At 47.8% G+C, this 23,311-nt stretch overlaps 1 protein-coding gene across 1 annotated transcript in view; it reads left to right on the forward strand.

Annotated features, from left to right (window-relative positions):
• Positions 1-366: 366 nt before the first annotated feature.
• The window catches only part of TYRO3 (TYRO3 protein tyrosine kinase), a 200,594-nt gene continuing 177,649 nt past the window's right edge, over positions 367-23,311 (forward strand). The window contains exon 1 of the mRNA XM_073638814.1: positions 367-1,572. Within this exon, the coding sequence (XP_073494915.1) occupies positions 1,503-1,572 (70 nt within the window). The 5' untranslated portion in view covers positions 367-1,502. The remainder of the gene's footprint in view (positions 1,573-23,311) is intronic.

Raw genomic sequence — 23,311 nt, forward strand, 5'->3', positions numbered from 1 at the left:
ATGGATTAATTACATTAATTTCCCCATATAATGGAATGGATTTTCAATTGAAGAAATTTCTGCAACAGATTTGCAGTTTGTGAATGAATATGTACAGTCCAGTGGCGGACACAGAAAGAAAAGGGGCGCTGTGCAAGAACAGTATATTGGCTCTTTGCAGTCCTATGAGAGAAGCTGCTGCTGCTGCTGCTTTGGAGGTGGTAGCGGCCCCCCTTAGCTCTTCGGCCCCTGTGTGGCTGCACTGATAATGAGTCTGCCCTACAATCAGTTCACAACAAGTGAGGCACATGCTGGTGAATTCCTACAGCAGGAATCAGACTTGTATGAAGTCCTCCCAGTGCACTGGGGCTGACTACTCCTCCTAGTCACGTGGCTGCTCACATCACGTCACCATAGGTCCTTTAGCCCCATAGCATCTACCTCGTACAGACAGCACTTTGTATTGCTCAGGAAAAGGAGGAGACATTGGAGTTCTCTGTGGCAGGAGCCGCTTCTGCCTCTCATGGTCGCCTGCCTGGTGTGGATCATCTACGTACAGAATACATAGGGCTGGAGGATTCGTTTGCTGCCTGGACTGTAGTAGGACTGGGCATTATAGGATTAAGGTGTCGGTTCATAGAGAGAAGGCGAATTGTAGGGTCGATTCCCCTGCAGTGGATAAAACATGGGAGACTGGTAGTTGGAGTGTACGGTTGCCATGCATATATTCCAAGCCTCATCATCTGTTGCTTTTGCGTAGATATCAGATGCAGGTCTACAACCCATAGAGACCCATCTGCCAATGAGGAGATCTACAACCCATAGAGACCTATCCGTCAATGAGGAGATCTATAACCCATAGAGACCCATCCGTCAATGAGGAGATCTACAACCCATAGAGACCTATCCGTCAATGAGGAGATCTATAACCCATAGAGACCTATCCGTCAATGAGGAGATCTATAACCCATAGAGACCCATCCGTCAATGAGGAGATCTATAACCCATAGAGACCCATCCGTCAATGAGGAGATCTACAACCCATAGAGACCCATTCGTCAATGAGGAGATCTACAACCCATAGAGATCTATCCGTCAATGAGGAGATCTACAACCCATAAAGATTCATTTGTCAATGAGGAGATCTACAACCCATAAAGATCCATTTGTCAATGAGGAGATTTATAACCCATAGAGACCCATCTGTCAATGAGGAGATCTACAACCCATAGAGACCCATCTGTCAATGAGGAGATCTACAACCCATAGAGACCCATTTGTCAATGAGGAGATCTACAGCCCATAAAGACCCATTTGTCAATGAGGTTGCATGACCACAGGTTGCCTGCACGACCACCCTCATTAGTAGGACTTATTGATCAGCTGGAGAAGTTAATGGCTAGGAGCTGACCTGGAGATCAAGGGTTAGGAGATTCTTACAGCACTTAGATTAATTCCTATTAAACATACTTTACCGGATACGGTGAAGCCCAAAAAGGAGGATGGATGGATGGTGAAGAAGCATGATCTACCCCGGCTCGGCTAGCCTCATCAAGGGGCTCCTTCTGGCCACTGTAACGTTAGGATTGGCAGGTAAGATGGTTCAGTTTCTGGGAGGAGAAGTGATGTTCTTACATTGTTACTTAATGACTTGCCACAATATGAAACATAGTATTTGTGGAAATACTTTAGGTCACAGCTTCGGCTTCTTACAAGTCGTTACATTTATACGAGCCGCATTGATAAATATTTGCACCTTATTTTTTACCTTCTAAGCCCGCTCTTGCACATGTCAACAACTTGTTTAAAAACTCAGTCCTTGATGTTTACTGACAGCGACTTACTGAGCAATAAAGATAATTCTGTGGATTTGTCGGCCGTGTCATCAGTTATTGTTACAAAGATGATTGTGACATTTCATGAGTTCGACCAAGTACAAGGTCCTCCTATGCTCTATTGGTACGGAGCTACTTACTAATAAAGCCACCTACACACGTCAGACGGCCGGCGTTCACCTCCATGTCCTGCGTTTTACACGGCTAGAGCACCTAGCCATGATGGTCTATGAGGCAGTTCACATGTCCGTTTTTTTGTACAGATCAAACTCTCCACTGTAAGTTTTCAAATCAATTAAAAACTCAGACAGCTCACTGACTGCATCTTAGTTGCATCCTTGTGCTGTCAATAACTCACTGTTTGCTAGGTGAAGCTTGAGAAAGCTCCATCAGTTTTATTTTTTGGCTGATGGTAAAAAATTGATACAAACTGATCTGGAGGATCTACAAACTGGAGGAAACCGTCCAGAAAAAAAATGGGCAACTGAATGAGGCCGTTCATAGCTGTCAGCCGAATGTGGGCGGCTCAAGGCTCCTTTCCGTTGGAGAAAATTTGGCAAAGATGGCGTCCACCTCCGGAAAAATAATACAGTGATTGCGAAGATAAATTTTGACTTATGGGCTAATGGCTAAACAATAAGGTCCGACTCGGAAGGGTAAATTTGGAGATTGCAGGGTACAGACTGGTGTTTGTGCCCAGTTTTGGGCTCATTTGCTCAGGAGGTTTGTGCCAGACAGTGGCTACAGTCAGAATGGGTGCAGAGGCATTTGTCCACTGTAGGGGCCCATTGTAAAAAAAAATAAAAAATAAAAAAAAGTATATCGCATGGTATTTTTTTCATTGCAGTGTTGCAGTGTCCGTCTGTTGTGCTTTCCTATATAGCAAAACAAGGCGGAGGCCAAAAGAACACACTTCTGGCCTCCATCTGGTGAATGGGGGTTGTGGGAACATTAAAGTATACATGAGAAAAAGCTCCCTGCGTAAACTGTAGGCTAAGTGCATGACCCAGTGACGATTTAGCCTTCGGACTCTTTCAGACGTCCGTGATTATCGGTCAGATCTGGGATCACAATGCACAGACTGGCCGCGCGTCTCCTGACCCCAAGCATTACTGTTTCATATATTTCTTTGAGGCTGTCCCGCTCGGGTCAGTCCGTGCATTGTGATCCAAGATCTGACCGATGATCGCAGACGTCTGAAAGAACGTTACAGTGGAGCAGCCTACAATGTCTTTAAAGGTAGCCTGTCATCAGGCTTTACCCCTAGAATATATTAGGGGCGCTTTATCAGCCTCCTAATACCCTTTTTAACGCTGTATTAACCCTAAATGCAAGTGTTTAAAGGCGAAGTTAAATTGTTCCTGCTCTAGACTTGTCCGGAACCGCTGTCAATCAATGCCACTGCGCACTGGAAGCAAGCCCACAGCAGTGTCACTGACATCGGGACTTGTGCAAACAAGAGGGACGGCTTCTCCTCCCTGCGGTCTCTGCACATGCTGGGATGTCAACGACACTGCTGTGGGCATGCTTCACGCAGTGGCATTGATTGACAGCGGTCCCGGACTAGTCTAGAGCAGGGACAATTTAACTTTGCTTTTAAACACTTGCATTTAGGGTTAATACAGCATTAAAGAGGGTATTAGGAGGCTGATAAAGTGCCCCTAATATATTCTAGGGGTAAATCCTAATGACAGGTTCTCTTTGGGCGCAGTCAGACGACCATATAAATCGGATATCATTTGACATGTCTCAATGAAAGTGATCTCACATTAAGGGCGCATTCAGACATCAGTGAAAATTGGACCAGATTGCACAGACTGGCTGGCGGCTCTCCCGACCCGAGTGTGACCGCTTCATATATTTCAATGCAGCTGTCACTTTTGGGTCGGGAGAGCTGCCAGCCAGTCAGTCCGTGCAATGTGGTCCGATCTCTGTCCGATTTTTTTATCTGTGTTGTGGATTTTGATTTTTCCTCGGTTTTTCTGTTTTGTGAGCCAGACATTTTCTCATATTTGTTACTCCATTGCTTCCTGGTAAGTTGGTCTTTAAGGCCATTTACACATCAATATTTTTGAAGCCAAAAATCATTCAGTGAAAGGTAATGTAGGTACCGTATATTTTAGCATCTGTATTTTTACTGCTAGTCCTGGCCTGATTGTGAGACTACCAGCCCAGATTGGTATTATTATACCATTTATTATTAACCATTAATTACCCAATTATACTGATAGTGGAGTTCAAAAACCATCAGTCAGGCCAGTAATCGTAGCCTTTATATGATTACTATATTGTGCCTGCATTGTGGCCATCTGAATGAGGGTAAAATAAATGAAGTGCAAGTCTTCCATTATAGTTTACCTATGTGTAGATTCCATTCCTGAATTTGGCTTACAAATCTTGAAGTAAAATTCTGACCATCATACTGCCATGTGAACACATGGCTTAGGGTTAAGTGTCAGATCTTTGCCAACACTATTCCATAATATATGGTTTGGAGAAATCCATTCACATGCTGCAGAAACCACAGCCTTCACAAGTATAAAACAGATTTTAAAGGGGTTGTCTATAGTTGTGACGCACCCCCTGGGCCATATTCTTTAGGGGGAATATCCGGAGCCGGATCAGATGGGAGTTGTAGTCTTCCGAGTGGCTGTGACCCGGTCCGTGCCCAGGGTGTCAAACTCAGTTGTATGTGGCAGTCCTACAGATGTTATTAAGTTCTTTATTGTCGACTACGCCACTCGTTGTATTGCGGTCACTATGGCCGCCGCTGCAGCAGGGTCCGCTGAGGCTGATGGTGTAGGTGCAGCTTTTGGTGGTATAACCCCCAACGGGTGGGGTATAGCCTCAGGGGGTCAGGTGCAGAGGATGGGGGTTGTGGTGGTGCAGCATAGATGTTAAAGGAAGACAGAGTCGGGTTGTGCAGTTTAGGGTATTTACTCACTGCTGATGTTCCGGTCACTCCAGCTTCAAGTGACCACCCGAGCCGTGCTGCGTCCACCAGGTCCTGGATCCAGCCAACCCCCAAACAAGTCCGGAGCGTGACCCTGAGCCCTCCTTCTGTCCTTTCCTCTGGCCGTCCCCACTAGTGATCCACCCAGGTCCAGCTCCCTCGGGCCTTCTGTTGGGACACCCTTGGCCTTGGGTTCCCTGACCCTCCACGTGGTATGCCTTCGGGGTGGATGTGGTGGGTGGCCGTGGCAGACGCTGCCCACGGCCTCCGGTCTCTGGCTAGGGTGTGCTTTTGCCCCCACCAGCTTGGGATCCGGTACCCTTTTGCCAACTCTTCACCCGCTGATGGACTTTGGGTTCTCAGAGTTCCTTTTCTGTTTCCCCCTCTGGGTCTTTCTTGCTTTCTCCTCTCTCTCTCTCTGGGGCTTCTCTGCTCCTCTTCCTGACTCTGACAGACTGACCGATTGTGGCAGACTGACTCCTCTGCAAAGACTGACCCTGTTCTCTGATGGTGCCCACCTTATATACACCCTCTATGTGTGAGCTCAGGTGACCAGCACCCAATGAGCTCCTATCTTTACCCAGGCTGCTCCCCCTATCTGCCCCTACACTACTTGGGATGTACCACCCCCCTCCCACTCCAGCCAGGAACAGACTCGGTCGTACCTGCACATTTCTAAGTGGGAGTACCGTCGGTCTGCTCCTCGGAAATGGGATGTGTGTAGTGCATGCAGCCTACCGAGCTCAGATCCACACTCCATCCTTACCCGGGAGTGGAATATCACACCTCTGGGTTGAGGTGCAATACCCCTGTAGCAGCCGAATCCTCAGGGTGCTACATTCCCCCCTGGTAAATCACAGCACGTCCTCGGGCTGTAAGAACAAAACACCAAAAACATACAAATTTTTGCATAAACATATAAAACATCATATATATATATATTAATAAAACTTTTCATATAAAACTTTCTCGTCGCCTCTGGCTCCTCCTCCGGTCACTGTGCAACTTGTGACCGGGTAAAGTGCGACAGTCTCTCTAGACAAATGGTTTTCCTATAAAACCGGTAGGGGGCGCTTTAGGACGCGCAACTATATACAAGGGTAGTGGCCGCTCTCAGTCCTCGGCCAGGTATTGGGGAGGAATGACCGCTCTCAGTCCTCGGTCAGTGGGATTTAGGGAATTACGGGTAACAGTTCACACTTGCTGGTCCCAACGGGGACTATATTAGCAACAGTAACAGTTTCAGTTCATGGTGCCCCGACGGGCAACTATATACAGCTTCTGCTTCGCTGTACTTAACGACGACGTCCTCCTGCTCTTTCTTTATGGTTTCCTTTAGCTTCAGACCCGTTCGGGCACGTATGCTGGGCAAACAGATCTTCTCCCAGATGCGGCACTTTAGGTTTTATGGGCGCGGTGGTGTTAGCGCCCGGGTTGCCCGGGCCTTGCGGCCAGGCCTGGGGTATCTGGAAGGTAAAGGGCACCGTAAGGACGGCGGCGCCCTGGGCTACTTGGCCCTGCGACCAGGCCGGGGGCTCCGCGGAGGTAGGGGGCGCTGTTGGTATTGCGGCGCCCGGGGGTACTAGGCCTTGCGACCAGGCTGGTGGTACTTCCTGCTTGGTCACGCCTGGGGTCGAGGCGTGTGACGTCACAGGGGTCGCGGCTCCCGTTTGAGGCCCAGTCTGCGGCGGTGACGTTGCAGCGACGGGCACGGCAGGATAGACTTCGGGCTCTGTGACGGGGAGCTGGGGCAGGTACGCGGTTTCCCGGTTTGGGGTATAGACGTCCCCTTTACCTGCCTCCACTCGTTCGGCTCCCTTCTCGGCGCCGTCTCCGGCCTTCATTCCTCCTGCGCCATCCTCAGAGGCGGTCTGTTTCCTCGTCTCGGGTGGCGTGCTCCGCTGACAGGTCTTGGTCTGCTGGGCCATCTCACGGCTCCACTCCGCCAACGTCTCTCGCTGCACCCGGGCCATCCTCCGTGCGAGGCCCTCCAGAGCGGTCTGCGCACACTCCCGGTCTCGGGGGAGCTGTGCTAGGACCTCCACTAGGCCTAGTGGGGTCGTTGCTTCCAGCAGGCTCCTGACCAACGGGTCGGTGCTGCTCTGCTCTCCTTCTGTTGTCTCCAGCAGGCTCCTGGCCAGCGGGCCGGTGCTGCTCTGCTTTCCCTTTTCTGTTGTCTCCAGCAGGCTCCTGGCCAGCGGGCCGGTGCTGCTCTGCTTTCTCGCCATCTCCGGGTAAGCTCCTCCGATACTCTTCTCCAGGCTTCTTGCCTCCGGGTGCGCTCGCTCCAGACTGCTCCAAGCGACACCCATCTTTGTTCTCTCCTTTCGTCTCCTCCCCCTTCGAGGGCGGTCCCGGGGCCACTTGGTGATTGTCAGCTCCAGGGGCTGTTCTTTCACGCTGACAGACACCTCTAGCATCACAGTCTCTGTTGGTGGGGGCGGTTTGCACTTTTGGCGCCATTTTCGGTCCTGGCCCACGATGGGAGGTGGCCTCTTGCCATCCTCTGGCACGCCCATAATGGCGTCCGCTCCCCCAAGGCGGGAAATCTTCGGAAATGGCGGGAATCGTCTCCCAGTGGCGGGAAACTCTGCAGATGGCGGGAAAAAGCTGTTAATGGCGGACAACCGGCTGGAATCGACCTGTGATGGGGTCCAATGGCGGGGACCCTCCGGAACCGGCAGGAGACTTCTTTTTGAGGTAAACTCGTTCTTTTCTTCAGGCACGCAGTACCCGGGTGTTGCGGGCACGTAATCCTGCCGACTACGCCAAAATTGACGCACCCCCTGGGCCATATTCTTTAGGGGGAATATCCGGAGCCGGATCAGATGGGAGTTGTAGTCTTCCGAGTGGCTGTGACCCGGTCCGTGCCCAGGGTGTCAAACTCAGTTGTATGTGGCAGTCCTACAGATGTTATTAAGTTCTTTATTGTCGACTACGCCACCCGTTGTATTGCGGTCACTATGGCCGCCGCTGCAGCAGGGTCCGCTGAGGCTGATGGTGTAGGTGCAGCTTTTGGTGGTATAACCCCCAACGGGTGGGGTATAGCCTCAGGGGGTCAGGTGCAGAGGATGGGGGTTGTGGTGGTGCAGCATAGATGTTAAAGGAAGACAGAGTCGGGTTGTGCAGTTTAGGGTATTTACTCACTGCTGATGTTCCGGTCACTCCAGCTTCAAGTGACCACCCGAGCCGTGCTGCGTCCACCAGGTCCTGGATCCAGCCAACCCCCAAACAAGTCCGGAGCGTGACCCTGAGCCCTCCTTCTGTCCTTTCCTCTGGCCGTCCCCACTAGTGATCCACCCAGGTCCAGCTCCCTCGGGCCTTCTGTTGGGACACCCTTGGCCTTGGGTTCCCTGACCCTCCACGTGGTATGCCTTCGGGGTGGATGTGGTGGGTGGCCGTGGCAGACGCTGCCCACGGCCTCCGGTCTCTGGCTAGGGTGTGCTTTTGCCCCCACCAGCTTGGGATCCGGTACCCTTTTGCCAACTCTTCACCCGCTGATGGACTTTGGGTTCTCAGAGTTCCTTTTCTGTTTCCCCCTCTGGGTCTTTCTTGCTTTCTCCTCTCTCTCTCTCTGGGGCTTCTCTGCTCCTCTTCCTGACTCTGACAGACTGACCGATTGTGGCAGACTGACTCCTCTGCAAAGACTGACCCTGTTCTCTGATGGTGCCCACCTTATATACACCCTCTATGTGTGAGCTCAGGTGACCAGCACCCAATGAGCTCCTATCTTTACCCAGGCTGCTCCCCCTATCTGCCCCTACACTACTTGGGATGTACCACCCCCCTCCCACTCCAGCCAGGAACAGACTCGGTCGTACCTGCACATTTCTAAGTGGGAGTACCGTCGGTCTGCTCCTCGGAAATGGGATGTGTGTAGTGCATGCAGCCTACCGAGCTCAGATCCACACTCCATCCTTACCCGGGAGTGGAATATCACACCTCTGGGTTGAGGTGCAATACCCCTGTAGCAGCCGAATCCTCAGGGTGCTACATTTGCGTCTTAAGTTTGCAGTCACTCTATGTGACTGCAGACTTCTGAATCCTCACATTGCGCACTGCACACTATCTGGATTCTTCAGTGATTCTTCCTGCCACATTTCAACTAGACTTGTCTGACCTCGGTCAATACACTTGAATTGAGTGAGGCCACGCACTTCTAGTCGGCATGTGACTGCATGCATGCAAATCACATACTTGCATCCACCAGAGAATCCTGATAGTGTACACACAGGATTCACAAGTCTGCACTCACAGAGTGACTGCAGACTTGTACCCCAAGCCTGGACAACCCCTTTACGTCTGAGAGATTTCTGCAACAAATCTGTTGTGTGTGAACATGCTCTAAAACAACCAAGCTTTTTATATTATCTGTAATCTTAAATGGGTATTTGCAAGTGTGGAAGTTATCCCCTATCCATAGGATAGGAGATAATTTCCTGACCGCTGGGACCCTCACTGATGAAGCGTTGGTCCATTCATTCTTAATGTGACCGTAGGAGATGACTGAGTGCGGAACTTCCAGCCATCAGACCCCATCAATCCGAAATGTATCCCCTATCCCGTGCATAGGGGATAATTGTCAGGCTTGAGGATACCCCTTTAAGGCTATATTAGGTCATCACACTCTGAGTAATGTGAAACATGTTTGCTAAAAATCTTATCAGATCAGCAGATGGGTCACTGACACACCAGCTATGACCTGGTTATGAGTGTGCATACCTTTATGTAGGTCTATGTAGTATAGATGTACAAGTAGAAGGGAAAAACCTTTGGGGGAGATTAATAGTGTTGTCAAATGCATCAATTTAGGAATTGTAAAAATGCTGTATATCACATACACACTTCTCTGTACATGACGGTGGAGTGCGCCTGCAAGGGTTAATTTACCTCCTCTCACTCAATCTTGTACTCGACTTATTCTTCTGTTTCCTTGAGGGCAGGAGAAATTAATTCTGGATCACATCCAGCTGAAGCTGACCCCCACATGTGATCACTTTTCCATTGTGTCACCCATCTGTTATATGCCCGGTCCTGGACTCAAGTTTCCAGGATGGTCTAGATTATAATATTGATATCGCAGGTCTGTAACTGGACCGTAGGCTAATTAGGGTTGAGCACCTTGCATAATAAATACCTTTTTTTATATCAACAACCCCTTCCCTATAGTAGATAGGAAATGTCCAACCTGGCCACAAAGGACCATCTGCCCAAGCTTTGAAGCTCCTGCTCCCCAGGCTGAGGTGTCAAGAATAACACCCTTTGTAGTATCTGTGATACCCCCCTTGTTTTGGAGTTCTTCTAATAAGAGTACATAGAGGTTATACCCTTTGAGTAGTGTCAATCATGTGAATGTCAGACTTAAACCAATGTTATATGACTGACGTTATCATTTCCCTTTTACCGTAATTGATGCCACATTTATTATTTTAGTAGTAATATATTTATTTATGCAAATGATATTGAAAAATTTGGTGCTACTGGCCAGGCATATCAGACACATTTTTTCTTCTTCAAAAAACCTCATGGCTGGCTTACATGTGTTTTTTTTTTTTTTTTTTTTTTAACAAATATATATATATAATTTTTGTGTATCTTTAGTAAGTTTTAATGCATTTCATGGCTCTTTTTAAGAAACCTAAGAAGCATTTAAAAAATGATAGTTCTATTATTATGCACATTTTGCAACAGTCTTGGCACTATTCCACCTAGCGTGTCCTAAATCGGCAGAATACATAGCAGGGGCTCATTGCTATGCAACCAAACTAGAAGTCTTACGAGAAGAAATGGCTGAATCGAAACACGAGATACTTAGAAATAAATTTGCTCCGACCACATTGGACTGCATTTCAGGCATTATTGATACAAATGATGTATTCAAACCAACAAACATTTGTTCGGAACCTTTAAGAAAAGAGCAAACGTTTATTCTGATTTCGCTTTAATTGGCGGCATAATAAATAAATACTTCTGGGCATTTATAGGTGCATAGTACTTTTTTTAAATTTTTTTTAGTTTAAAGGTATTGGTGTGTTGCCCGGCAAGGTCTCAATGTCGCATTGTGACAACCAATGGTTACGTAGCTGCTGGCTAATGATAGAAATGTGATAAAATATTAAATATCTCTCTCCTTGGTTAATGCTATGAGTCATCCTCATGCTGCGCCTCTGTTGTCAATACTGTATGAAAAATGCTCTGCTTCCTAGGTGAGTGATTTGGGCAGTCGAGAGGGGAATAAAACTACTTTCTGACCTTTCCGCCTTGCGTCTGATACATCAAGTCAGGTGCTGCCCTTTCTGGCGTAAGTTACCTTGAGGTCAGACAATGAAAATGATTAATTTCTAGAATGTCAGCGATAGATCTGTGATGTAGATCCAAAGTATTGATTTGTGGTGCATATTTTAGAATAACTTACTTGTGTTCCCCTAGGGTGCTTCATTGGACCCAGCACTGTCTCCACATCTAAGATGATGGGCATGACGTTAGAAGCCCCCTTCCTTTTGCTTCTTCTCATGTATGCCACAGTTATTATTGATCACACCACACAGGGCTAAACAGCAGAGATCAGAGGTTTCTCTGATCTCTGCTGTCAGAGTGGGAGTTCGGCAATGATTGGCAGACACATTCCCTCTACTATTCACACGGGCAATATCTGCCCACGCAGTCTGAGTGATGTGCCCGTACATTACCGGGCGCTAACGTCTTCCCATTGATCATGTTGTAGCGCCGGCGTCCCTGCCCTCTGCTAGGCAGGGACGCTGTTCCCCTCACCTCTCTGCTCCGTGCCCGGCGTCCTCCTCCCGCTCTGCTGGCAGCGCGCGCTCCTTCCCGGCCACTGTGCTTAGGGCGCGCGCTCTCCCTCCCTCTTAAAGGGGCTGCGCGCGCTGTCCTAAGGAGTCCCCGGCCAATGGCCGGAGGACTTCACCATATATAAGGCACCTCCTCCAAAATGGAGGTGCCCGAGCAATGTTGTTGCACTGTTCACTACTCTGCTTCAGCCCTCAGGTCCCGTTGCCAGTTACCTGCCAGATTCCTGCCAGCTTGCTGTCTTATTCCTGCCTGATTATCTGCTACCTGCCTGCTAGTCTGAGGTCCGACGGTCTGCCTTACTACTCCTGTCAGTCTGTCTAAGGACCAGCCTGTCCGCTCACCTGGGAGCGCACTTCAGCCACCTGCCTGCTTGCCTGAGGTCCGACGGTCTGCCTTCCAACTCCTGTCAGTCTGTCTATGGACCAGCTTGCCTGCTCACCTGGGAGCACACATCTGCTACCTGCCTGCTAGCCTATCAGGAGGCTCCGCCGTCACGTGCTGTGACCACCTGCCTGTCCAGAGACTTCTGCCCGCTCACCTGGGAGCGCTCATCTGTCGCCTGTCCGCTGGTCTTCCTGGAGGCTCCGCCGTCACATGCTGTGACCACCCGCCTGTCCAGAGACTTCTGCCCGCTCACCTGGGAGCGCTCATCTATCATCAGCCGCCACAGGTCGTACCAACCCTTTACCCAGAGACTGCCCCGGTCACTTGCCGTGACCATCTGCCCGTTCATCCAGAGACTGCCCCGGTCACTTGCCGTGACCATCTGCCCGTTCATTCAGAGACTGCCCCGGTCACTTGCCGTGACCATCTGCCTGTTCATTCAGAGACTGCCCCGGTCACTTGCCGTGACCATCTGCCCGTTCATCCAGAGACTGCCCCGGTCACTTGCCGTGACCATCTGCCCGTTCACTCAGAGACTGTCCCGGTCACCTGCTGTGACTTCCTGCCCGTCTTCCCTGGTCGCCACCCGCTCCCTTACAAGGACCGCCCCCTTGTATAGTAGCTCAGAGGTTCCGCCTCCCAGACCCGTTACACATGTAATATCACAGCACTGAGCTTTTACGTTATACTATTCTTCTGTTAATCCTTCTTTTGCAATATTTGGAGCTTAGTGACAACCACCATTGCAATGTCCTGACGGAGTTGTCGGCCAGCTTCCAATAGCACAGAAATCTGCATTGTTATTGAGTCACCTACCTACTATTTTTTTCAGTTTTAGGAACAGAATCATGACTGAACTAAAAGGTCCTGTCCGAATATTTCATGTTATAGAAGTGCAGTGTATAAAATGAGACATTGTAACACTGACTGGAATTGCTACATTATACAGTTTAAAAACGCTCTGTAATTTGCCAGCCACACTTTTTGAATGAGCAGTTCTGCTCCATCACCATTCTGCCAGCACTATTCGTACTGGAACTTGCTTTCCCTCTTCCCAGCATGCATTTTCCCTACTTTTGTCCAATAGTTTTCCTGCACTAAACTGAGATCCCACATCTCTATTATGGTTGTATGCACCTTGACAGACAGTAGAGCAGGAGAAGAGAGACATAACCAGGCTCAGACTGGTCAATAGGGGAATTCCCCACTGTATTAGTATATACATTTGTGAATGAGGGTAATGCAGGGGCACACCTATCATTGATGCAACCTGTGTGGCCTCACAGGTGCCCAAGGAGGTCAAGGGGCCCATTTCCATCTCCAAAGCAGGTGGAATTGTGCATTATGAAGAACTATTGGGCTGCAAAGGACTCATGTACTGTTCTTGCACAGGGACCCTCTGCAGTCTGCGTCCACCACAGGGGTAATGTAATATTTGCTTGTAGGAGAACAGTGGCCCCCAGAGTCATTTTTATTGATGGACCCTTGGCACTCCAGTCTGACAGTCCATAGACCGACCGCTTCCTATAATCTGTCTCTGCATTTTTTGTTGCTGGAAACAGACAACAAATGGCCAGTACTTTGGACTTTTTTTGGGGGATGGGACGTTTGGCAGTAAGTAATATATTTAGTCAATTATCACATTATCAAATGAGATCAAGTTGTCTGAAAGTGACTAATTAAAATTGAAGTTGCTGACCAACTATTTACATCCATTACTAATAAGAAAGAAATGCCATATAAAAGCTTTATTATGTAAAAATCAGTGATATTGCTGTGTGCATACTTTTTTGCCACCACTAACCATGATGAAAGTGACCCGTCAATCGCCTAACAGTTTTATTGTTCTTGGCCTGGTGTGGTTCTGAAGCTTCATGTTCCATTCCTTTCTGTTATGACACGTCTGGTGCCGTTGATGCAAAGTAGGGAGGATCCACAATCACAAGGTTGAAGTTCATAGCGCACACCACAGTCTAATATGTCTAGGAATTGTCCAGATTCTCGTTCTCTGTAACTTGCCAACCACGTTCTATTAATGAGCATTTCTGCTTCATAGGCATTTCTCTGCTTCATCAGCATTCTACCAGCACTATTGGTACCGGAACTTGCTTTCCCTCAATTCCCAGCATGTATTTCTCCTACCTTTATCCAAATGGTTTGCATGCACTAAAATTTCATAGTAATTAAAATGTGTGAAAGCTGCTGGCACAAAATAGCTTTTGGCAGTTTCTAGATCTAACTGAATGCCACTGAGTGGTGAAAACCACTAGGTTGTGCAGGCACAAGTTGCTCTTCCTTTTATCCAGCCCTGACAGTAATTGCAAGCAATATTGTTTTGTTTTTTACTTTGTGATTTTAAATGGGTTGTTCGGTCTAAACCTACAAGTCTGCAGTCACTCACTATATTGAATCTTCACATCGTGCGCACTAAAAATGATACCTATCTTGTAGCAATCCAAAGTTCCAGAGCCAAGAAATCAAGTTTTGAAGTGCTTAGGGGGGCATGTCAGTACACTCTGAGTACACTACACCCCCCCCCCCCCCGATGCGTGTCCAGACTAATTATCATGTGTGGCTTCAAAGCCATCAGATTCCTACAATGAAGGTATCATTTTTATTGTTGTATTAGGACCTACACATCCAGAACACTGATTTCAGTAGTTTAATGATCCTGACTGGTTCTCTTTATATCACTATTAGTGTTGAGCGAGCATGCTCGACACTGCTCAGTACTCACCCGAGCTTCTCACTACTCGGGATGTTCGGCGAGCACCGAGCATTTCCGGGTTACTCGGGCGGGAGCTCGGATCTCCGCCCTGCATGTTTGGCGCTCTTTACAGAGCCAATGAACATGCAGGGATTGCCAGCCAGTCACTGTAATGCCGCAGCCATGTTGATTGTGGCCATTACAGTGATTGGCTAGCCGCACAGCGTCACCTCGAGTATTTAAAACCGGGCACCACCATCTTGGACACAGTCGCTCCGGATCAGACAGTGTAGGGAGAGTGCTGCTGAGCTAGTGCAAAATAGTTAGTGTAGGGTCTCTAAAGCCTGCAAAATCAAACAAACAGTCCTTCTCAGGACTAATATCCATCCCAGATATCAGGCAGGCAGGCAGGCTGTATAGGAGACGCAGTGTTTATACCAACAAACACTGCATTACAGTCCTGTGTGCTCCTGCTGGTCAAATTGCTAGACTTAGCCCCAGGTCTCAGGGGCCAGGAAAAATCCTTTTTTTTTTTCATCTAAATCCTCTTTTCTTTTTTTCCTCAGTCAGACTGTACAAATGCCCATCTTATTAACCTTTTGGTATTCCCCACCCCCCCCCCCCCAAAAAAAAAAAAAAAAAATTTAGTGTCTCGTTGACTGTTCAGACACAAATATATCTGTTTTAAAAGATTCTGGTGTAGGCCAGATAACTAGAACTGTGGTTTTCCTCTTCCACGGTTCAAATCTTCTTTTTATTACCCTTTTGCCATTGATAGTGCGAGTGTAAGCTATTTTACTTCATTTACAATGGACAAGGTGCGTGGCAAGGGACGTGGAACTGGACGTTCTGGTGATGGTGCGTGCAGAGGACGGGGCCGTGGCCAAGGTGAAAATGTGCCACAACCAACAGCCACATCTTCTCGCTCCCAGTTCTTGACCGAATTACTAGGGAAGCACACAACAGCACCAGTATTGCGAACTGATCAGTGTGAACAGGTTATTAATTGGATAGCAGATAATACTTCCAGTTACCTGGGCACCATCACCTCCGGTCTGTCTTCCACACAGTCAAGTGTTAGTAGCCGTGAGTCTCGACCGCATACTCCTCCTCACCCTGATGCTCCTTCCTCCCACCATGCCGAGTGTCGTCAGACAGCAACTGATCCCACAGTTGGACACCCTGAAGAGTTGTTCACTGGTCCATTTCCATATTTGTGCTCCTCGCCTGCTCCGCTTGAAGTGGTGGAACAGCCACGGCCACAGGAAGGCGATGCTGGCAATTTGTCACGAGGTGAACAATGACGAGACACAATTGCCACGAAGTGAGGAGGAGGAGGTGGTGGATGATCTAGTAACTGACCCAACGTGGAAGGAGGACATGCAGAGCGAGGCCAGCAGCACACGGGGAGGGAGGCAGAGTACCCCAACAGGCAGGAAGAAGCAATGTGGTGGCCGCAGACAGAAGGCGGGTAACCGTTCCCCGTAACACCAACACGAGGGACTTTGCCAGTACAACCTGTAGGTCTTCCAGAGTCTGGAATTTTTTTAAAGACTCTGCTGATAACCCCAAAAAGGCCATTTGTACCACCTGCCATGCCAGCATCAGCAGGGGTGACAAAACTACCAGCCTGACCCCCCACCAGCATGATCAGGCACATGGCAGCAAAGCACCCGACTTTGTGGGGCGAACCCCAGGGTCCACGACCAGTGTCAGCGGGTGTCACCACTGCTTCTTCCACTGTTGTGCGTGTAATAGAACCCCTGTTGTGCGTGCAAGGCAATCCCCTGTCCATACTGCATGCAAAGATGCCCCCTCCTCTCAGTCTTCACTTGTTCTGGCAGTTTCTCAAGAAACAGAATCAACGTCCACATCCCACCGCAACGTTCAATTGTCCATATCCCAGACCTTTGAACGAAAGTGCAAATTCGCAGCCAAAGCCCCACAGGCCACAGTCCTAAATTCGCACATTTCATGACTGCTTGCGTTGGAAATGCTGCCTTTTAGGCTGGTGGAGACGGAATCCTTCCGCAACCTTATGGCGGTGGCCGTCCCTCGGTACTCGGTCCCCAGCCGACACTATTTTGCCCGGTCTGCCATCTCCGCACTACACAAGCACGTGTCCCAAAACATCTGCCGTGTCCTCAACAACGCAGTTACTGGGAGAGTCCACCTGACAACGGACACGTGGACAAGTGCTTATGGCCAGGGACGGTACATCTCCCTGACGGCACACTGGGTAAACATAGTGGAAGCCGGGAGCTAGTCAGACCTTGGGACAGAACACATCCTCCCCACACCGAGGATTGCGGGCCCTATGTCAGTCAGAGTTGCCCCCACAGTGTACAGCTCCTCCTCCTCCTCCATCTCCATCTCCATCCTGGAAGCACTGCAGTACTGCCTCAGCCAAGTGGCAACAGGCTGTGCTGAAACTCATAAGCTTAGGTGATAAACCTCACACTGCTTGTGAGTTGTGGACAGCTGTGAAAGAGCAGGCAGATCTGTGACTGAGACCGCTGAACCTACATCCAGGCATGGTCGTGTGTGACAATGGCCGTAACCTGGTGGCGGCTCTGAGGCGAGATCACACACATACCATGCCTGGCTCATGTGCTTAACCTCGTGGTTCAGCAGTTTCTTAAATCGTTCCCCGAGTTGCCAGATCTGCTCGTCAAAGTACGCCGCCTGTCAGCTAATTTTCGGAAGTCGGCTACAGCTTCCGCCGCCCTTGCTGTGTTGCAGCAGCGTTTGCAGCTTCCGGCACACCGACTGGTGTGTGATGTCCCCACTACTACATGCGCTTTCATTCCAAGGAACAGAAAGCTAATGAGATGGATGGCCTCATGATCATAAATAATTTACTCATTGTGTAGGAGGCCGACCACTGCTGCTGTCTACCTTCTGAACTTTATGTTGAAGCATGATTGACCCAGGACCCGCAATCCTCTATGTCTGGAGGACGTGTTGCATCCCAGTGTCCAACTGTGTCCCGGCTTCCACAATATTAACCCAGTGTGAAGGCGTCAGTGAGATGGACCATCCCTGGCCACATTCACTTGTCCACGTGTTTGTGGTTAGGCTGTCCTTCCCACTAAATGCACTGGGGAGGGCACAGGTAATGTTTTGGTATGCGCGCTTGTGTATAAGGCGCACTGGGACAAATGGGGGCGGCTGGGGACCGAGTATGGACACCTGGCCGCCCCCTGGCGGCTGGGGACCAAGCGTGGACACCCGGCCGCCGGGCGGATGGGGACTGAGTATGGATACCTGGCCGCCGACGCAGCCATGACGTGGTGGCCAGATTCCGCCTCCACATGCCTAAAAGGCCCCATTTCAAGTGCAAGCTAGCAGTATGGTATTGCTGCCTAGGGGTCGGTGGGTGGCAGGTTGCATACTTGCGCTTGCATTGCAAGGAATGAGGGAGGTACAATTGAACACTGCTCTGGGACAAGGACTTGCACGGGGATAGTTGCAAGTCTGCATCTTCTGATGCGGCAAGGATCACTTCTGATGGGCACACTTTTAGGCAGTGACCTGGGTTTCAGAGATGCTTCCAGGGGTCTTCCCCATGCTGTTCCCATGTCTTTTCAGCACTATATGCATGTGTCACACAGCACATGGCCAGATAAGGTTGTAAAATGTTAAAATGACATTTCACGGTGAATGCATTTGTCACGGTTGAAAGCAATACAAAAGTGCAAAAACGCATAAAAAATGCTACTTGTGAACATAGCCCAAGGTGTGGAGGAGTATTTTTGTTTTTGGTTATTTATTTTACCTTATACACAAGTCTTTACCCTGGAAAGGAAGTTCCTTAAACATATTTCACAGGAAAACCGTTTCAGTTTAGTTTTTGAACGTTTTATTGTGAGCCTGTGAAAGTGGCTTAATACCTCTGACCACGTTGTTGACAGCAGTGACCTGGGGGTCAGAAATGCTTCCTGCGGCGATGCCCATGATGTCTCCATGTCATTTGAGCAATGTCACTATCGTTTTGGGCACTTTTTAGGCTTTCTACAGACTGCCGGGGGTGCCTCCGCAAAAATGCTCGGGTCTCCCATAGACTAACATTGGGCTCGTTGCTCGGGTCGAGCACCCAAGTATCACGGCGAGCTCGGCCCAAGCTTCGAGCACCCGAGCATTTTGGTGCTCGATCAACACTAATCACTATATTATAATGGCGGCATTTTTTAATGTTTTTTGTTACCCTTGAGTAAATTAGCCTGATAGTTTTTGTATTAGTATATTTCTCTACTATTACTAGTAATACATTGAATTACTAGAAGCCACATTACCTGCCTGTTCAGAAAATTGTCATAGTGCAGTGTTTGCAGGATTTTTTTCTCCCAGGTATTTCAGTTTTTCAAGCTGCCTAACAGGAAATGAGATACAGATCCCATCTCTTATATCTCTGGGGAAACATTGTAGCTTCTCTTGTTGCAAAACATCTTTGTACAGTGACATCACTAATGTGTTTTTTCTCAGTTTCCTTTTTGTTTGTTTGCTTCTTTTTTTTCCAATTCATGAGTCAGAGCAGCTCATGGATCCACTAAATTTGCAAGCGTCTGTATACCACAAAGAAAAACCAAGGTCTGACTGCAGTGATTTACTGAAAGAAAAAGCAGAGGAGGGAAGTATTAAAAAATCTCAGGAGAGAAAGAATAATAATAATAAAAAAAGAATTTCTGTTACATAGAAAAATCTGAATATCAGCGCAGAATCTTAAGTATCTTCTAATTAAAGTTACGCATAATAATATTTACTTTACAATTGTCTTTTTTTTTTTTTTTTTTTTTATAAAGCATTTAGAAAATGGTAATACAAACTTAAGCCAGAGCGGGGAGTGATCGCAAAAGAGTCTGATTCATAGGGATTGTCCAGTCAAAGAAGAAAAGCTTGCTGTTGCACTGATGACACACTGTTCAATTGTCACTGTGTGTTGCGCACACTGTCACTATTCCTCCCTATTCCCCATGCAGGTACGTGGTCACATGACGTCATGTATGCAATCTGCTTATACTTGCAGTCACATGCCTACTAGACTCCTGTGCTTCTCTTAATTCTCTGCTATTGAGAGAACCCAGGTGAGACTAGTTGGCATGTGACCGCAAGTTTGCAAATTTCCCACATGTAGCCACGTGATCACCCACCCACACGGGTGGACTTTAATTCTCACAATGGAAAACACCTTTAGTCAGGGGCGGACATATTATTGGTGCAATGTCTGCAACCACACAGGGGGCCAAGAGATAAGGGGGCCATTACCACCTCCACATCAGCAAGCAGATTTTGTTACAGACACTAAGAGGGGCCCTTTTTTTTTTTCTTGCACAGGAGCCCTCTTCCATCTGTATCCTCCAGTGCCTTACTAAATTACGTTATTAGCCCATAGACTTTAATGGTCATTGTGCAATGTCTTATTTCCTCTGCGGGGGCACTATAGGAATATTGAATACTTGTGAGGATTTCATTGCAGGTTACAGCTAGTTGCTGGGTGTTCCAATAGCAAGACCTCCTGTGAGCAGATTGCTGCCTACAAAGAAGATCAAGCAAGACTATGCCCCATGCATTCATCCATTTAAGGGCTCGCGCAGACAACCATATTTTAGGTCCGACTTTGCCCTGATAAAACATCGTATTGCCATTGACCAATGTTATTCTATGGGACCGTGCACATTTTTTTTTTCTTCCTCAGATGAGTCTGTCCTTTGGAAAAATTGTAGCATGTACGATTTGCTTCCATAAACCGGATCGCACTCGGCCATACTAGTCACTGGATCCACTATTCCAATGACATTGAGTGCGGTCTGATTTTTTTTTTTACGGGCTAACAGAATGGAGAGGATGGAAGATTACTTTTTTTTTCCAACTTCTTCACGTCCAAGAAAATTGTATCGCACTCTGATTAGCATAATCCGATGGATTTTCTTGGCTGACCAAAAATCCGGTCATCTGACCCCCCCAGCCTATATAACATTCATCCATTCAAATGTTCCAAATAGAAGCAGAAAAGGAGGGTAGGACGCCACATTCCTGCAGGGCTTTAAGGTTAACCCTTTAATATTTTTTTTCTCCTTAGATTTTACTGATAGTCTAGTTTTGTCTTGTCTGGTAATGGGAGTTCTGTATGGACTCGCTGTTTATGCTGCTAGGCTAGTAAGTAAGTGAGTTATGTTACTGTATGAGATGCATGTTACACAATCTTCAGGCATCAAGGGTACAGGATTCACATTTTGTGCTATTTGCAAAATGTAACTATTTTCATGATAGAACTGTGATTGTTATAGCGCCCCCTGGAGCTCGAGGGTGAGGTTGTGTTATAAACCATGTCTTTTGTGTTTTTTTTACATTCATTGCATCAAGAATAAAGCCCCCATACACGATAGATGGCTGTCAGCTGTATGATCTTTCAGGGACAACTCTCCTGAGTGATCGCGGTCCGTCCAGGCGGTATTCTTACCTCTTTATGGGACTTCTGTTCTCAGGATAAGAGCCTGCTACTCCCTGGCCACCCACAAATCAGTCATTTAGGGCATAACACATCTGTATGCTTCAAGTAATTACTACAAAAAAAATTGACAATTTCCAGTTTTTCTTATCAGCAAAATATGCTTCTTTCCACCCCCGTGAGGCGCTTCTCCCCACCCCCGCGAGGCGCTTCTTCCCACCCCCGCGACCAGCATCTTTCCTCCTCCTTGCTGTCCGAACTCATCATCCACTTCATAAAACAGGCAAATCCATCTCGGTAAAAGGCAAGATCACTGAGGGATCAGGTTACAGAGCCTATTAAACTCTATGGAGGAGTTAGGAGCATTCAGCACAGTGAATGATCAGGCAGAATATGCTGCTACCGCCAGCAAGTCACATCTGCTGTATTAAATCGCTCAGTGATGTTGTATAATGTCCTCCAGGCTGTAGATTCTGTCTGTGTGCTACAGACAAAAAAGAGCAATAATCCATCTCTGTGTGCTGTGCTGTGTATCGGAGACATTGTAGCAGCTCGTTTCCACCTACCAGCTCAGAGACAACTGAAAATTAGAGCTAGAATCTGCAGAGAGAAATAATGCAGAATACAAGTCATACAATGGCCGTAAATAGTGTTATTCCACATCCTCATATGGTACACATGGCAGCTCATTTTGAAGTCACCTGAAATGACAGATATCCTTTAAATGTCTGTGGTGCTCAGAGATGACCAGAATAAAAAGCTGCCATTGTTGCCAAAGGTTGTGCAAAAAAGTAAAGGAGGGGCCTTTTAAACCTGTCCTTGTCACATACCACGTTTCTTCTTTATTTCTTTTTTGCAATAATTACATGTATGGTGATAAGTCCACCTTTTTGTTGACTATTTTTGGACATGCTATAAAAAATATTCTAATAACACAACGTTGGTTCATATCAGTTTGTGGCTGAAGATATTGGCTTTTTTTTTTATAGGGAGCCAATAATGTTGACCGCAATTTTACAAGCATGATATAATGATGACTTATGTAACACATAACCTATGACTACAGCGTGGCACACCCAGACTGAACCGCAGGATTACAGCCTTGTATAATCACTACTGTATACTTGCTCTTATTTCACATAGGGGTTTTATTAAGGCTCTGAAGGAGTTAAGAAATCACAGGGCACTCGGAAGTGAGGTACTTGCCCTTATAAATTGCTACTGTACCATTATCCTTGGGGTGCTTTCTCATTAAGTTTTGGCACCTGTTCAGTGGCCCCGTCGGGGCTTACATCCGAACCCCCTTGTCATAACGGAATTCGGACATATGCGCCGAAGGGGTTATAGACTATAATGGTGCCGACAGAGCGAACGTGCGCTCTGCCGTACACCATTTTTGGGTGTATATGCCTACTGGAGGTGGACACTCAAGTGTAGTAGACTGCGTCTGAGTGTCCGCCTCCAGCAGGCGTATACGCCCGAAAACGATGCACAGCGCACGTTCGCTCTGCCGGCACCATTATAGTCTATGGGCCCCATCGGCGCATACATCCAAATCCTCTTTCACAGGGTGGGTTTGGTCATTTGCCCTGACAGGACCACTGAGCGTGTGACTAAATGCAATGTGACAGCACCCTTAGTACTGTATGCTGCTTGCATACTTGGCAGGTGAAATTTTTCTATCACTTACAAATTAAAGGGAGTTTGCAGCCCAATCTGATAGTATAAACTGATCCCACAATCTTGTACAGGATATAGCCCCTATAAAAATCCCACCTTTAGTGATTCAATTGCTGCCTACGTTCTGTAGAAACTGAAGTATGATCAAATATACTAAATGGGGTTGTCGGTGCACCCTTGGTGTGGCCAAGAGGCTCAGTGCACCGTACCGCCCACTGGTTTTACATGCCCTGCCTCCTTCACTGGTTTGCCTGAGCTTTTCCTTCAGACCGTGCTCACTGCAGGCAAACCAGTGCTGTCAATCACCAGTTAGGACGGTGAGGGCTTGCAGCATAGTGCGCTGAGTCTCTCGGCTACACCAAGGGTGCATCGGGCCTCCTAATTAGCAAATTTTATTAAACTGCAGATTCTGCAAAATAGAGGCAGCACTTACATCTCTAAAGGTGGGATTTTTATAAGGGACATATTCCTTTTTAAAAAATGTTTTTTTGTTTTTTTTTTGAGGATAAAAGAAC

This window comes from Phyllobates terribilis, unplaced genomic scaffold (assembly GCF_046119375.1).
Source record: "Phyllobates terribilis strain yellow unplaced genomic scaffold, ASM4611937v1 Scaffold_7__3_contigs__length_470593459, whole genome shotgun sequence".
NCBI classification, from domain to species: Eukaryota; Metazoa; Chordata; class Amphibia; order Anura; family Dendrobatidae; genus Phyllobates; species Phyllobates terribilis.